A 14,671-nucleotide genomic window follows, 5' to 3' on the forward strand; every position below is an offset into this window, starting at 1 on the left:
CTTTAGATTTTGCAACTGATGAATGCTACTGGAGAGATGCATAAGTTTTGTGCATTGTCCCAAAAGTAACTCTTTAAGCGCAGGAGTGAGGTACCCAATGGATGAAGGCAATTCTTTTATTGGAGTGCCCCATAATGAGATGCAACATAAATATTCCATTTTACACTCGATATCTGGAAAGGTTTGAAGTTTTGAGCAATTATGAAGTGCAAGGAGTTCTAGAGATCTCAAATTGAGACGCCTTGAAAAACACTTCATGTTGGAGCATTGATAAAGACGCAAACGAGCAAGCTTATCCAGGAATCCAATAGAATCATGAACTTTGACTAAATTTTCACAATCCCTAATATCCAATTCCTTTAAACTTGAGCAACTCGAAAGATTCGAGATTTTGGTTAAGAACTCACACTCAAAAAATTTCATTGTCGTCAAGTTCTGTTGAAAAACAACAAATATGTATATTAACCCTGAGGAAGTTTACATCACGAGTTTAAAGAAGGAAATATTGAAAGTAATAATTGCACCTTAAATAGCCCGTTAATCTCCTGGATGCGGCCTCTATATAGTTTGAAATCAAAGAGCTTCTCTCCACGAAAATTCGATGGCAAATATTGTAAAGGACAGTTTGACCAATCAAGCACTCTTAATTCATTAGAAAGATAATCAAGTGATCTTCCAGAAAAGTATGCACCATGGCTTTTAAAAAATCTAAGTCTTTTCATCTTTGCAAACGATTTGGGACACAAGTGTATCATGTCATGATCATCGCCCTCAGGCAGAATCAGTTCTATCCCCTCAACGTTGTTTGTTCCCTAACGAGACAATTAATAAATTTTCCAGTAATGTCAGATCGTTAAAATATTTGCTTATAATATCAAAACTATAATATCTATTATGATCCAAAAGTATTTAATCACCTTCAAAATTTCTCTTTTTTCAAATTTACTTTTCAGTATTAACTATTCATTCATACAAGACAAGGCAATATACTCATGATTCAAGAAACTCATTCTTGTCTTTGAAAATGGATGATTATATATTTTTAAAGATATTGGATGTCCTATGAAGGACATTTAAGTATGATGATTTAATGATTCCCCTAATTAGTTAAATACATTACGTTAGGTTGGAAATATAAAGAAAGACCACATTATTTATGGATACATATATGGTATTTTATTTAACATGCAGTTCTTTACCATAACTTGTTATGAAAAGAAATTCAACACTTTTCATGTAAGTTTCACTAGTAAAAAGTGTTCAATTGAAAGAGCTTTTAATCTAAGAACTTACAGTATTTTCCTCTAGTACATGGCGAATATCTTCATGAAACCATAATCTACTACGTGCGCCTGGTTCTTTGGGTGATTCCTTTCGGACAATTTCTCTTCCCATGTCTTGTAGCAAGTCATGCATCCACAATGTATTGTAAGTAGTAATTGTAATGAGACATTTATCTATAAGCCTTTTGATACCATTCTCCGGAGAGAAACCACAGCTATCTAATATTTTAACGACATGATCCAGGTATTGTCCATTGAAAAAAAAGGCAATATCGAGGAAAATCTCCTTCTCATTATCATCCAATCCATCGTAACTTATACAAAGTACTTTTTGAATATTTTTGCTAGGAATTCGTTTATACTTATCCAATGTACTTCTCCAGTAATTTATATTCTGACCCCTTAAATCTGAGCCTAGCACTGTTAAAACTAGTGGAAGGCCCTCAGCATATTGCATTACTTGCTTAGAGAGTTCCACATAATCTTCAATAGGTTTGTCTTCCTCAATAGCATGCCAACTAAAGAGCTCAAGAGCTTCATTATGGTCCAATCTCTTTACTTCATATTTTGAATCAACTTTAGATATATTTAATAAATGTTGATCTCTTGTTGTTATGATGATTCTACTTCCTGAACCAAACCAATCACGAGCTCCAGCCAATGTTTCTAGTTGAACCAAGTCATCCACATCATCAAGAATTAGGAGAACTCTTTTAAAGCAAAGTCTATGCCTAATTACATTGATGCCCTTTTCAGTATCATGACATTCCAAACTTATTCCCAAAATCTCATAAAGAAGTGTCTTTTGTAGCTGGATCAGACCTCCTGCTTTTGAAGTTTCTCTAATGTTTTTCAAGAAACAACTTCCTTCAAATTGGTAAGAAATCCTATTATAGACCTCTTTTGAAATAGTTGTCTTACCAATTCCACCGGTTCCAAATATCCCTACCATGCATATAATATCATTCCTTCCCATATTTAAATGTTGAAAAATGTCTCGTACACGGGACTCTATTCCAACTGGATACTTAGCAACCTTAAGAAATGTACGATTTACCATTATTGAATCCACCCATTTAATGATATCTTGAATAAACTCTGATTCATTCCTATCAATATAAAAAACAAAAGAAATTTAAAGATTTAAGACTTGTCACATAAATATACACATAAAGATGATTTAGTAACAATATCATTTTTTCTTTTTCTCTCCATTACAAAATGACAGTAGTAGATTACCATGTCAAAGATAACCTTTATTTTTCCTCGTGCTCTTCTCCGTCTTACATTTTTCATTCTTCATATGAATTATTAAACATTTTAACTACTTTTTTGTTCCATTCTCGAATTTATCCCTCCCTTAATTTTGAGAAGATTTCAATTTGTATTATTTCACGTTCTTCAATTATGTTTCTAGTATAAACGTCATGCAAAATTATTGTGGTAGTATGATATTAAATCCCTCAGTAAGAAATTATTTCTATTTTAAGTATGATATGCATAAAACTCAATGCCAAAAAAACTAATAAATATCAAATAGTTTGGATGGCACCATATGATCTTCATAGATTTCCAAACTCTCAATTCGGGATTTGTCTAAATTTTCCCCATAAACTTCTCTTTAACATCATATTTAAACATATATATAAGCACAGTTCATAAGAAGTACCTGTCCCCTAATTCGAGTCCGGACAAATTGGCTACTTTTTCCAAAGCTGCCTCCCACTTTGTGACCTTTACTTCATCCTTCAACTTATATCTAAGTTTGGTGAATGCTTCTCCAAAACTCCCTTTTTGATGTTGTACCTCTGACGGATCTACATCGTAGAACAGGGGTAAAATAATTTGTTTTACCATTTCCTTACACTCGAGGATCTTCAATAGCTCATCTAAACATCATCGAGACTCTGCATAGTTCTTAGATAGAACAATGATAGAAATCATTGATCCTTCAATTGCTTTGAAAAGTTCTGACGAAATTTCCTCTCCTCTTTCGAGATTGTTGTCTATGTAAGTGTTGATTCCCCTTTGATGCAAAGCATGGTATAGATGAGAAATAAAGTTTTGGCGAACATCCTCACCTCTAAAACTCAAGAATACATCGTGAGTCCATCTACGAATGGAAGAAGAAGAGAATGAGAGAGAGGAAGAAGCTTCTAATTGAAAGGCCATGGAAGAAGTGCTCATCCTCTGATCTGTATGCGAGATTAGTATTCACCAAGAGGTCCAACTATAGAGTACTTATTGCAAATAAATAATAATAGAGAAGTGGGTCAAACTCTCAGCAACTTCTTGGGGCGCGGTTGGCAACAACCTGCATGCTAATGCTCTCAGCCTCTCATCTTAGGATATCCCAAAAGTCTGAAGTCTATTGAATATTAACGATTTTGAACTTAAGTCTTTTGTAAGACAAATGTCCAGATCATGGAACACCTATTAGGATTAATGGTCTAATGAAGTTCTCTCCAGCACTTTGCGAACTAATTTCCACAGTAATAATATCATTTGAAGCACATGCATTACAAGTTTGATTGATAAGCCAACTTGCACCCATTTATACGGTTTTGTCTCATTAATTTGATAAAAGTTGGAAAGATAAGGATTAGTAAAAGTTCAAAAGTTAAAACCTAGGGACTAATTTGTCTTAGAGGCAAACCACAACTACTAGTTGACTTTTTAACCCAAATTATGGGACTAAATAGGTGCCAGACTTTTTATTCCTAGGCAAGACTTTGATCATGCATCTACAAATCCACCCCCTAAACTTGACTTCCTAGTTTCTCTCATGCACCTTAATTCCTTTGAGAAAGCTATTTGTCGATACCCAAATCTGTTTTAATTATCTTCTTCCAAGTACAAATTTAAATGAAGTTGCGTGGGAATTAAGTTTCTTGCTAAGCCAACTTGCAATACCATCTACACGGTTTTGAATTGAAGTACTTCCACATAAATTAAACAAACGTCAAAATCAAACACAGGCCATTAAGATTGTTCTATTGAATTTCTTGTATGAACTTTAGACTTTTGGGATTTCTTGACGTGGGAGCATTGATGATTTATCACATCAAAGGAAATTAAGGACGTTGGACCAAAAAATTAAATATGATGCTGTAGCAATACTAGCTATGGCTGATGTCGAAAGAAGCCATTGCTTTTACATCTGATAAGAGAGAAGTTATCCACTGGTGTTACAATAAGTTTCTATATGATGCAATCTAGCATTGTAAAAAAAAGAAAATTCAGCACTCATCTGTGTGCTTAAAATCCTATCAAGCATGTGAATGGGGGAAATAGAAAGGAGGGGCTGCTTAATGCTTATGAGTAATGTTACGTGCAGTCATGAAGTGCGTAAGCGTCATGCAGTTGTTTTGAAAAGAGTAGAATCCACTATTAAAAAATTATTATTTTTTCATGTAGACCCAATATTTATTCATTTTTTTCAAAGTGATCGCGCAGTGCTTGTGCACTCACGACTGCAACTATCATTTCTCAATGCTTATTCTTCAGTGAAGGGAGCTTGAGTTTACAGCAAGATGGAATTTATATAAATATAAGTATTCTGCCATATTCTTGTTTTTGTTTTTTGTTTTTTTTTTCCCCGAAAAATGCTATTTATTTTTAAAACTTTACGTGCATAAATATAATCATATATGTTGCCGTGTAGCTATAAAAATTATGAAGATTTTGAAATTCGAATTTTTTTTTTTTTTTTTATAAAATAGATGTAGATATTCAATACGTATAATATTGTATGTAAAGTTTTACGTATATATAGCACTATTTTTTTCTTAATCTGAAAAAATACTACAATGTTTTAATTTAGCTTAGTACGGCCATACTTCCCAACTTTAGCTATGGCCCAGCTGGAAATTCAGAAGAAAAATTCAGCTGGTTCATCGGCCATATTTGCGTATTTATTTTTGGTGTGTTTACTAGGATTTTTCTATCCTTGGTAAAAATATAATATTTTCGAATTACAGCTATTAAACTTTACTTGTAGGTTGATTTCGACATTCTTGAGTTTTAATCATTTTGAATTGAACATTAAAATGGGGTAGCTGAACGGATAAATATGACTCTTTTGGAAAGAGCCTGGAGTATGCTTTCCAATATAGGCTTGTCTATGGATTTATGGGTTAAGGTAGTCAACACCGCTTGCTTTCTGGTTAACCGCTCTCCAGCCACAGATATTGTTTGAAAACAATAAATGAGGTATGGTTTGATACTCCTGTTAATTATTCAAATTTGAAAATTGTTTGTTTTCCTGCATATTTTCAGGTTAATGATGGAAAACTTGAGTTAAGGGCCAAAGAAGGGCATATTCATTGGACATGCCAGTGGTGTGAAGGGATTTAGGTTGTGGTATACTAATCCTAAATCACCTAGGTTTGTAATCAGTAGGATGTAGTATTTGATGAAAAATTTATGCTTAATCTGAGAAATGAGTTTATTGTGTCTACAGGTGAAAAGCAGGGTATTAGCAAGAATGTGGAGTTTTAGGTTGAAGAAGCACCAAAGGGATGCCACGTGGCACAAGATCATGCTATCGCATATGAGCATGATTCTGATTCTGATAATAGCGCACGGGATGAGCAAGACTACAGTATAGCTATTGGTAGACAGAGGAGGCGGATTAGGCCACCTTAGAGATATGCTCATGCAGATATGGTAATGTATGCACTTACTACAACAAAGAACATTGTTGGTCAAGAGCCTTCCAGTTATTTAGAATTTGTCAAAAGTAAGGAATCTGCATAGTGGTTTTTATGAAGAGATTGTGTCTCTTCATAAAAACCAAACATGGGGATCTGATTATGTTGCCGAAGAAGATGAAGATTGTTGGCTGCAAATGGGTCTTCAAGAGGAAAAAGGGAATCCAAGGTGATACAAATGCAAGATACAAGGCAAGCTTAGTTGCTAAGGGCTACAGTCAGAGAGAAGGCATCAACTTCAATGAAGTTTTCTCTCAAGTTGTGAAACACAGTTTGATCAAAGTGTTACTTGCTATAGTAGCATTCTATGACTTAGAGCTACAACAACTTGATGTCAAAACAGCGTTCCAACATGATGAGTTTGATGAGACCATTTATGTGCATCAGCCATAGGGGTTCCTTGTTGAAGGTAAAGAAGATCATGTGTGCAGATTGAAAAAATCTTTGTATGGTCTGAAGCAGTCTCCAAGGCAATGGTATAAACAATTTGATTCCTTTATGATTGATCATGGTTATTTGAGTAACTATAATAGTTGTGTATACCATAGGCAGTTATCTAATGGTTCTTTCATTTATTGCTACTTTATGTTGATGGTATTGTAGATATTCAGAAAATTGCTACTATTGAGAATCTAACAGATATGATGACTAAGCCAGTTGCAGCATACAAGTTCAAACTCTATTTGGACTTGATTGGTGTTCGAGATTTGTGATTCCCTTAGGGGATTTGGTGGAGGGGGTCGGTTCTATGATCGGAGGATTTTGTGTAAGGCTTGGTAGAGTTCAAGCCAAGGTGGAGATTTGTTGAGAGGTGGCTTGAATCTAGTTGAAAAAGTGTCTCTACAGTATGTTCGCTCAAGCGGTGTTTCTTCAGCTCAAGCGGAGTGCATCCAGACAATTTGAGCGGGATACCAATAGCGAGGAAACAGAGATTTTGCTCGACACCCACTCGATAGTCAGCTCGAGCAGGATGCCAATTAGATACTTCACTCGACACCCGCTCGAAATTTAGCTCAAGCCAGGTGCCAAACCCTTCTATTCGCTTGAGCACCACTCGTTGCTCTCTTGAGCGAATGTTCTCATACTAGGGTCTGTGCCATTTGCTATAAATATGAAACGACGTTTTCATTTTTGTCTTCAATCATTATTTAAGAGGTAGTGATATTTAAGAGTTGAGGGCGTGCGAGAGTTAACTTCTTTGAGAAGAAGTTTTATATTAAATCTTCTGTACTCCATCTTTATTGATAGTGAAATCATTTATACCAACCCTACCAGTGGACGTAGGTTTACATTGAGTTGTACCACTTAAATCTTGGTGTTTGTGTGTAATTGTTATTATTTTCTTTTGTTTATTTCCACGGCGATACTTCAAATCAGCCTTTGTTAACCGGTTTATTCCAGCATTAATCATACATAGATACTTACTACCTTCTTTAAAAAACGCAAGGGTATATACAACAATTCTGCTTATACCCTCCAAATATTGTGCCCCTCAATATTTATTATCGTTTCTTTATTTCCCCTCAGTTGGATATCATTATCCCCCTCTTAACAATTTCATTTTCTAAAATTTTTTTATGATATTGGAACCATTTTGGAATATGACTTTCTCGAAACACAGTGACATCATAATGTCTATGTTCAACCAATATCATCATCATCATCATTTATTTTAAAGTCATGCATCCTTTGAAGAATTGAGAAAGAGAATGAGACACATACATACATACCTTCCACAATAATGTATTTGGCACTTTATAATTCCAAATCTTCTCATGTATTTTGCGAGATGGTTGATAAAAAGCGGCACCAAGTGTACCCCAATCAACTTTACATATGCACCAATTGTATGGTACAAATCATAGAATAACAAAACAAGTCAAACTTTCCCTCAACTTTTTTCTAAGTTTCATCGGAATTTTAATAAGAAAACAACATTCTACAATCAATGGGAAAGATAAGCATGTGGTTCTAATGAGCATAAGGATAAAGGAAATGAGAGGCAGCAAAAAACTATCTGCAACTCAAGTCCAAGTTCCATCTTCCTGGCGTTAGTGATTCTTTGGGTGGACATAAATATTTGAGTGGACATGTGCAGCATAGAATCCTGTTTTGAAGATGAGATGTTTAGACACGCAAATAGGTGGGAAAGTCGTGGATGGTATGGTACTGGTCTTCGACTTTAAGCATGATGTGGCCCAAAAGAACGTAGAAATTACGGGCATTAATTTAGGACAGAGAAAACGGGTTGGAAAGTCAAACATCATATGGCCCAGAAGGACATAGACATTACAACGATATGAACCATCTAGCAACCTTCAACACACCTTATAGCGTTACTAGTAATCTAGTGACAATTCGGTCAAAATTTGATTAAAAAATTTATTTTTATAAATTTAACAATATCAAATAATAAAATCTCTAAATATATTATTATTTTATTAACATATTAATTTTAACTTTTTAATTTATTTTAATTCTAACTGTAATTTAAATATTTATTAGTTTTTTTTTTTTTTTTTTTTTTGAAAAGGAAAATGGAACTTTCATTCATAGAAAAGAAATCATAACAGATGAGTAATACACTCCATGTAATCTACTCTCACTTCTGAAACAGAAAAAGACAATGCATCTCTAGCTAAGTGCGTGCCACTATGTTACAGGTCCTGCTAATTTTTATACGCAAGCCAATTTTTATAAATATTCTAAGATGTTCATGTTGATTGAGGTTCGGGTCGGTTTTGTAGACCGCATATAAGGCTTTTGACAGGATGGAAGGGTCAGAGTCTGGAGTTATATAGAGTTACTATTGTTGCTTGTACTATAGAGTTACTATTGTTGCTTGTACAATTTTTTATTTGTATTTATGTTTGTTTTACCATTATCACCATTTGCTTATTTTGCACAAACCCTTTATTCTTGTAATTTTTTTTTTTAATAATCCAAGTTGTCAGGATGCCACCTCGTCGTCGGGAAAGAAGTGTATCGGGTTTGAATGTGGCAAATGATGAATGGGGATGTACCATAGAACAGTTTAACCGAATGCATCCTCCCACCTTCGATGGTCAGGGCGACGCAACCTTAACAAAAGACTGGATCCAAGATATTGAGGAGATACTTCGCGTTATAAACTGCACGGACAAACGGAAGGTTCTATACTCTGCTTTCAAACTAACGGGAGAAGCAAAAAGATGGTGGATTTATGAAAGAACCATCAGAGAAGCGGAAGGGACGGAAATAGTCCGTTGGCTGCACTTCAAGTAGATCTTTCTGGAACGCTTTTTCCCAACCTCAGTCCGAGACGACAAAGCTATGGAGTTTGCAAATTTGGTACAGGGAGTTATGTCAGTATACCAGTCCGCAGCTAGATTCATCGAGTTATCACAAGTGAGAATATTTTGAAGCCTTCTTAGGTGGATTCGAGTTTAGATGTGTGCATGTACCACATATTTTCATAAGCACAAGGCAATCCACACTGGATGAGGGAGTCAGATTTTGGATGTTGAATTTATATAGGAAACAGCACGTTAATATGCATTATTCATATGAATAAATGTTTATATGTATATATCTCTCTATCTAAACAAGACAGCATGTAGAATGATATACATTTGAAAAAAAAAAAAGCATGTAGCATGATATGGCCGAAAATGACGCAGAAATTACGAGCATTAATTTAGGACAGAAAATAGGTGGGAAAGTCGTTGATGGTATGGTGGTCTTCGACTTTAAACATGATTTGGCCCAAAAGAACGTAGAAATTACGGGCATTAATTTATGACAGAGAAAACGTGTTGGAAAGTCATTGATGGTATGGTCACTTCAAACATCATACGGCCCAAAAGGACATGGACATTATTACAAGGATGAACCTTGTAGCAACTTTCAAGACCAGCATTAAAAGTTAGAGTAAAATAGATAATAAAATCTCACTTCTTACCTACTTAAGTATATGGAATTGTTTTGAAACAGTGATGTTATAAAATATTTGTTAACATATAAAATAAATAATAAAATATATTAGATTTTATTAAGTAATTTGTAAAAGTCTTCTATTATCCTTTCCGAATATGATATGGATGATTTGAGCTGTTATTACTTATTTTAGCGTACTCACGAATAATTCTGCTCTAGCAGTTAACGAGCTTCTTTAAAAAACATAAAGGACATATACTATAATTCCACTCATATCACCCAGTGGCCCCCTCAATATTTATTGCCCATGCTTCTATTTCTCTCGGTCGGACAACGTAAGGGAGACAAAGCTAAAAATTAAAGCCATCTTTTTTCTCTCGGTTGTTCTGAATTTATGTTGTGTAAGTTGGATGGTAAGATTATCTCGTATCATTTGAGATAGTTTGGTATGGATGGGTATAAATAAAATAATTATTCCTTCCCTATAACAATAAACTAATTATTAATGGGATATACTACTTTTACAAATTTTCATAAAAAAATAAACATATCCTAACATACTTTATACATCTAAACGTATATCAATGGGACTCACAAAACTCACTCAAACATTTTAACTCACTACTATTCACATATAAACTCAATTCATCCAAGATACTCTTACCATCTAAACCCGGCCTTTAGGTCCCATTTGGATGTTGATTTAGTCTCAATCCATCTCTTTTCATCTCAACATTCAAACACCACTCAAATACAAATACTTTTTAATTTTTAATTTTTAACTTTCAATTTCTTTATCTAATCATTACTTAATCATTATAATTTTAATAAACTTCCAAACAAAATACAAAAAAACAGTTCAACCTTTTCAAAACTTAAAACAAAAGTTATATTAAAAAATTATATTCTAACTCTATTTTAACTTTATAATCCTTTTATTCAAATTTGTCTCTATTCTTTTCCAAAACCTCATAAAACATCTTCACTCCATCAATTTCATTACTATTTACAAAATATTTAATTACTATTCACTTATTTATCGTATCCCTACTAGCTTCATTTTTAAAAGATGGTACACAGGAAATACTTTCTCCTAAAGATCAGAACACTTTCAAAAAGCAAAGCAAGGAAAATGACAATGAATCCCTTGTACAAGATAACTCTAGAAATCAAACCACTAACAGGTAATTGTTATGGACGTGTTTCAGCTCCACACTCGCAATCACCTACAACCAAATAGAGATAGGGCTTGGGGCATTCGTGGAAATGTCTTCGATGCCTAAGTCAGTAAAATAATAGAGATTTCTTAGGGAGTAGAAGATGATCCCCATCGTCATACATAGGTGGTATAAATATAACCCATAGCGTCTTCCGCTTCATGTGGTAACCATCTGACCCATCATTTAAAATTCAAGTTACCAGATAAGCTGATAACCACTCTCTCGAGATTCTTCGGTAGCTATCACAATATCCTTTCAGTGGGCCAAGTCCTCGACTCAAGGCTTATTGAGTTAAGCTTGGGCTTAGGCCAATGATATGGTTTAGCAGGCCCTTGAAAGGGGAAATGATTAAACCTCTTCTAGTTACCCCTCGAAGTCTCATCACGGGCAGTGTGATGAGACTTGTAATAATGGCATTGCTTCATTACATGGGTTTTCAATCATTTCGGGCTGCCTTGTTAGGCGTTGTTCCACTTTCACGCCCCTTCACATACCCCCCTTCCATTTTTCGTTTAGTTACTTCTCAAACACTTCTTTTCTCTACTCTCACCCTTTTGGCATTCTCCCTTTCTTCCAGAAGCTCTGCTTTCTTGTGCACCCTTGTTGTTACCTTTCGAAACAATGGCATCTTCCAAATCTAATCTCCCTTATTCCTCTTGCAGGGATAGATCTTCATGACCTGCGACCCTCACCCTGAGCAGGTGGTTTCTCCTCGTTCAATCTTCAAAGGCCATCGTTAGGCTTTGTCTGTCACCCGTCGTGAGTTGGACACTTCGAGGGATATCTGCGGGATCCCAGACTTTTGTTTTAGGCCTGCCAGAGCAACACTGCGGAGCCGTAGATATGAGGGGTTTGGTCGTTTCTATGGCCCTGTATTTAGCCATGTTCTCGATGGGGCTTCATTTCCCTTCATTTGTCTTGTGCGTGACGTGCTAGAATTTTTGGGTCTTGCTCTTACCCAAATATTGCCCAATGCTTGGTGAATTTCGATGGCTTGTTGGGTTCTTTGGTGGCAGGTTTTGCTGCCCACAGGTGATGAATACCTGACATTACAACCCGTGAATTCGTTTCTTTGCATGGCTTCAGGCATTTGGAAAGAACCTTTGCAGTTTTAAGGCTCATAATAAGTTGATCAAGTAGGAATGCAAGTATTCCCATGCCAAAGAGTGGCAAAGGAAATTCTTCTTTGTACCGGGTAAAGGCTAGAAATTTCCTGTAGATGAATTAGTGAACTAGGAGTTTTCCCATCAGTCTTTTCGAATTGAAGACATTGGGGCCTGTCGCCGGGGGCCACTCTTGCTACATCTGGCTTGCCAATCGCCTTGACCATCTCGGCGAGACCACCATTGAGATACCTTTCTTCTTTCCTACTCTTACTCCTGTGGGATCCTTGGGGGTCAATGTGAGTGGAAGTAAGGTGTCAATTCCTTCCTTGCCTTTCAGGCTTTCCCCAACTAGAGATGGCGAGACCTCTCCAGCTTCCCCAGTTGACCATCCTCTGGCAGAGTCACCTCGGGCATCTCCCGACCGAGAAGATATTATGATCCCACCATCCCTCGATGAGGCAGGAACGTCTTTTCAGGTGAGCACAAACACTCATCTTCCTCTTGGTTCTACTAATCCTCCTACTGCTTTGCCCATGCCTGTCTAGGGCCCTTCACCTCTGGACGACTTTGCTAGTGTGTCCTTTAGGTCCCCTGATTTCCACTGTTTGTCAAGCTCTCAGCCAGATGGCTCCTCTTTGGTAAGTTTTTCCTACCTTGTGTTCGGGTTCTTTATTGTCTTTGCTCTGTTGGTCCTGATTTGGTTGGGTTTTCAGGGGATGGATCGTTTGGCAGCTACTTTGGTTGAGGTCCGCTTGGACTTAGAGGAAGAAAACTAGTCCAAGCACTCTTTTATCGGTCTTGATCACAGTGTCATTCTCACCGCATGGGCCAAGAAAGAAGAGATGGCCGAGGGATTATCCCGAGTTCAGCTTAAGGATCAGGTTGCATCCTTATGTGGGCAGGTTGATCTGCTTAAATCAGAAACGACAAGTTCCCTAAAAGAAGCTCGACAGTGCCGACGCGAAGTAGAGGCCCATGGGGCAAAACGGGACAATCTACTTGCCCGCCTTAACCAAATGGAGAAAGAGGCTAAGGAGCTTAAGAATAAGAATGCTGACTATGCTGCCACCTAGTGACCTCCAAGGAGAGATCTCGGAGGAAAATATTGGACTAAGTGTGGCCAAGGATGAGAAGGTCAAGGTAGAACAAGACCTAGCGGCAACGAAGAAAGAGCTCAAGGAATATGATCACCATTATTTGCAGTTGAGTGAGATTCTAGAGTGTCACAAAAAGCAGCTATCAGAGGCGGAGTCGAAGGTGACTGAGTTGAACGTTGAGTTAGCTCGCTCTCAAGGTGAGGTTGCTCACATTCTTTCTCAACTGACAGCTGCCCACTCTGTTCGGGGCCTAGTTTGGGGTCTTGGATTCAAGTTCAGGATCAAACAACTGGGGGATTCCTGCTCACCCATCTGGAGACAGATCTTCACACCCTGAACTGGAAGTTGATCCAACAATTCCTCTGCTTATCATGTTTTTTACTCCTTTGGGCAAGATACGATTCCAGACGCATTTCCTCCTCCTCGTTGTTCCTGAAAATCCTTTTCACTTTTTATGTGTAGATTAGGAATGGAATATTGCATATGTACGGGATGATGTGTTTTTTTTTCAAGGACTATTTTTATCTTAATGAAATGATGTCTTGGCTATTAAAATGTTGTTACTTGTGTGTGGCTTGTGCCAATGTGATGCGTTTGTGATTTTTTTGCCCTTTCATTATTTTCCTTTCCATTGTTTCCACGCAACTTAGGCGAGTGAAACTCTTAGCGACGAGAGTGTAACGGTAGGATACCTCGACCGTATAACTCTGGTGATGAGAGTGTAGAGAGAGGATGCCTCGATCGCTTAACTCTAACGATGAGAGTGTAGCAAAAGGATGCATCGACCACATAACTCTGGTGAGGAGAGTGTAGCGGGAGGATCCATCCACCGCATAATTCTAACGATAGGAGTGTAGCAGGAGGATGCCTCGACTGCATAACTCTAGCAAAGAAAGTGTAGGAAAAGGATGCCTCAACCACGTAACTCTGGCAATGGGAGTGTAGCGAGAGGATGCCTCGACCGCGTAACTCTCGTGATAAGAGTGTAGAGGGAGGATGCCTCAACCGCGTACTCTTGCGACGAGAATGTAGCACGAGGATGCCTCGACCACGTAACTATCGCGATGATAGTGTAATGGGAGGATGCCTCGACTGCGTAACTACCGCATAACTCTGGTGATGAGAGTCTAGCAGGAGGATGCCTCGACCATGTGACTCTGAAGATAAGGGTGTAGCGGAACGATGCCTCGACCGCATAACTCTGGCGATAGGAGTGTAGTGAGAGGATGCCTCGACTACGTGACTCTGGCAATAAGAGTTTAGCAAGAGGTTGCCTCGACTGCATAACTATGGCAAGGAGAGTGTAGCAGGAGGATGCCTCGGCTGAGTAATTGTGGT

General features: G+C 37.1%; 1 protein-coding gene and 1 pseudogene across 4 annotated transcripts in view; both read right to left on the reverse strand.

Annotated features, from left to right (window-relative positions):
- The window catches only part of LOC121242944 (disease resistance protein RPV1-like), a 52,849-nt gene that overhangs the window by 21,111 nt on the left and 17,067 nt on the right, over window positions 1–14,671 (reverse strand). For 3 of the 4 annotated variants that reach the window (XM_041140977.1, XM_041140976.1, XM_041140978.1), the window contains exon 4: window positions 1–435. The exons of the other annotated variant lie outside the window; for it this stretch is intronic. In XM_041140977.1, the coding sequence (XP_040996911.1) occupies window positions 1–435 (435 nt within the window). The remainder of the gene's footprint in view (window positions 436–14,671) is intronic. 4 annotated transcript variants of the gene reach the window in all.
- On the reverse strand, window positions 1,215–3,548 carry LOC121242947 (annotated as a pseudogene).

The sequence above is a fragment of the Juglans microcarpa x Juglans regia genome, chromosome 8D (assembly GCF_004785595.1).
Source record: "Juglans microcarpa x Juglans regia isolate MS1-56 chromosome 8D, Jm3101_v1.0, whole genome shotgun sequence".
Classification (NCBI taxonomy): Eukaryota; Viridiplantae; Streptophyta; class Magnoliopsida; order Fagales; family Juglandaceae; genus Juglans; species Juglans microcarpa x Juglans regia.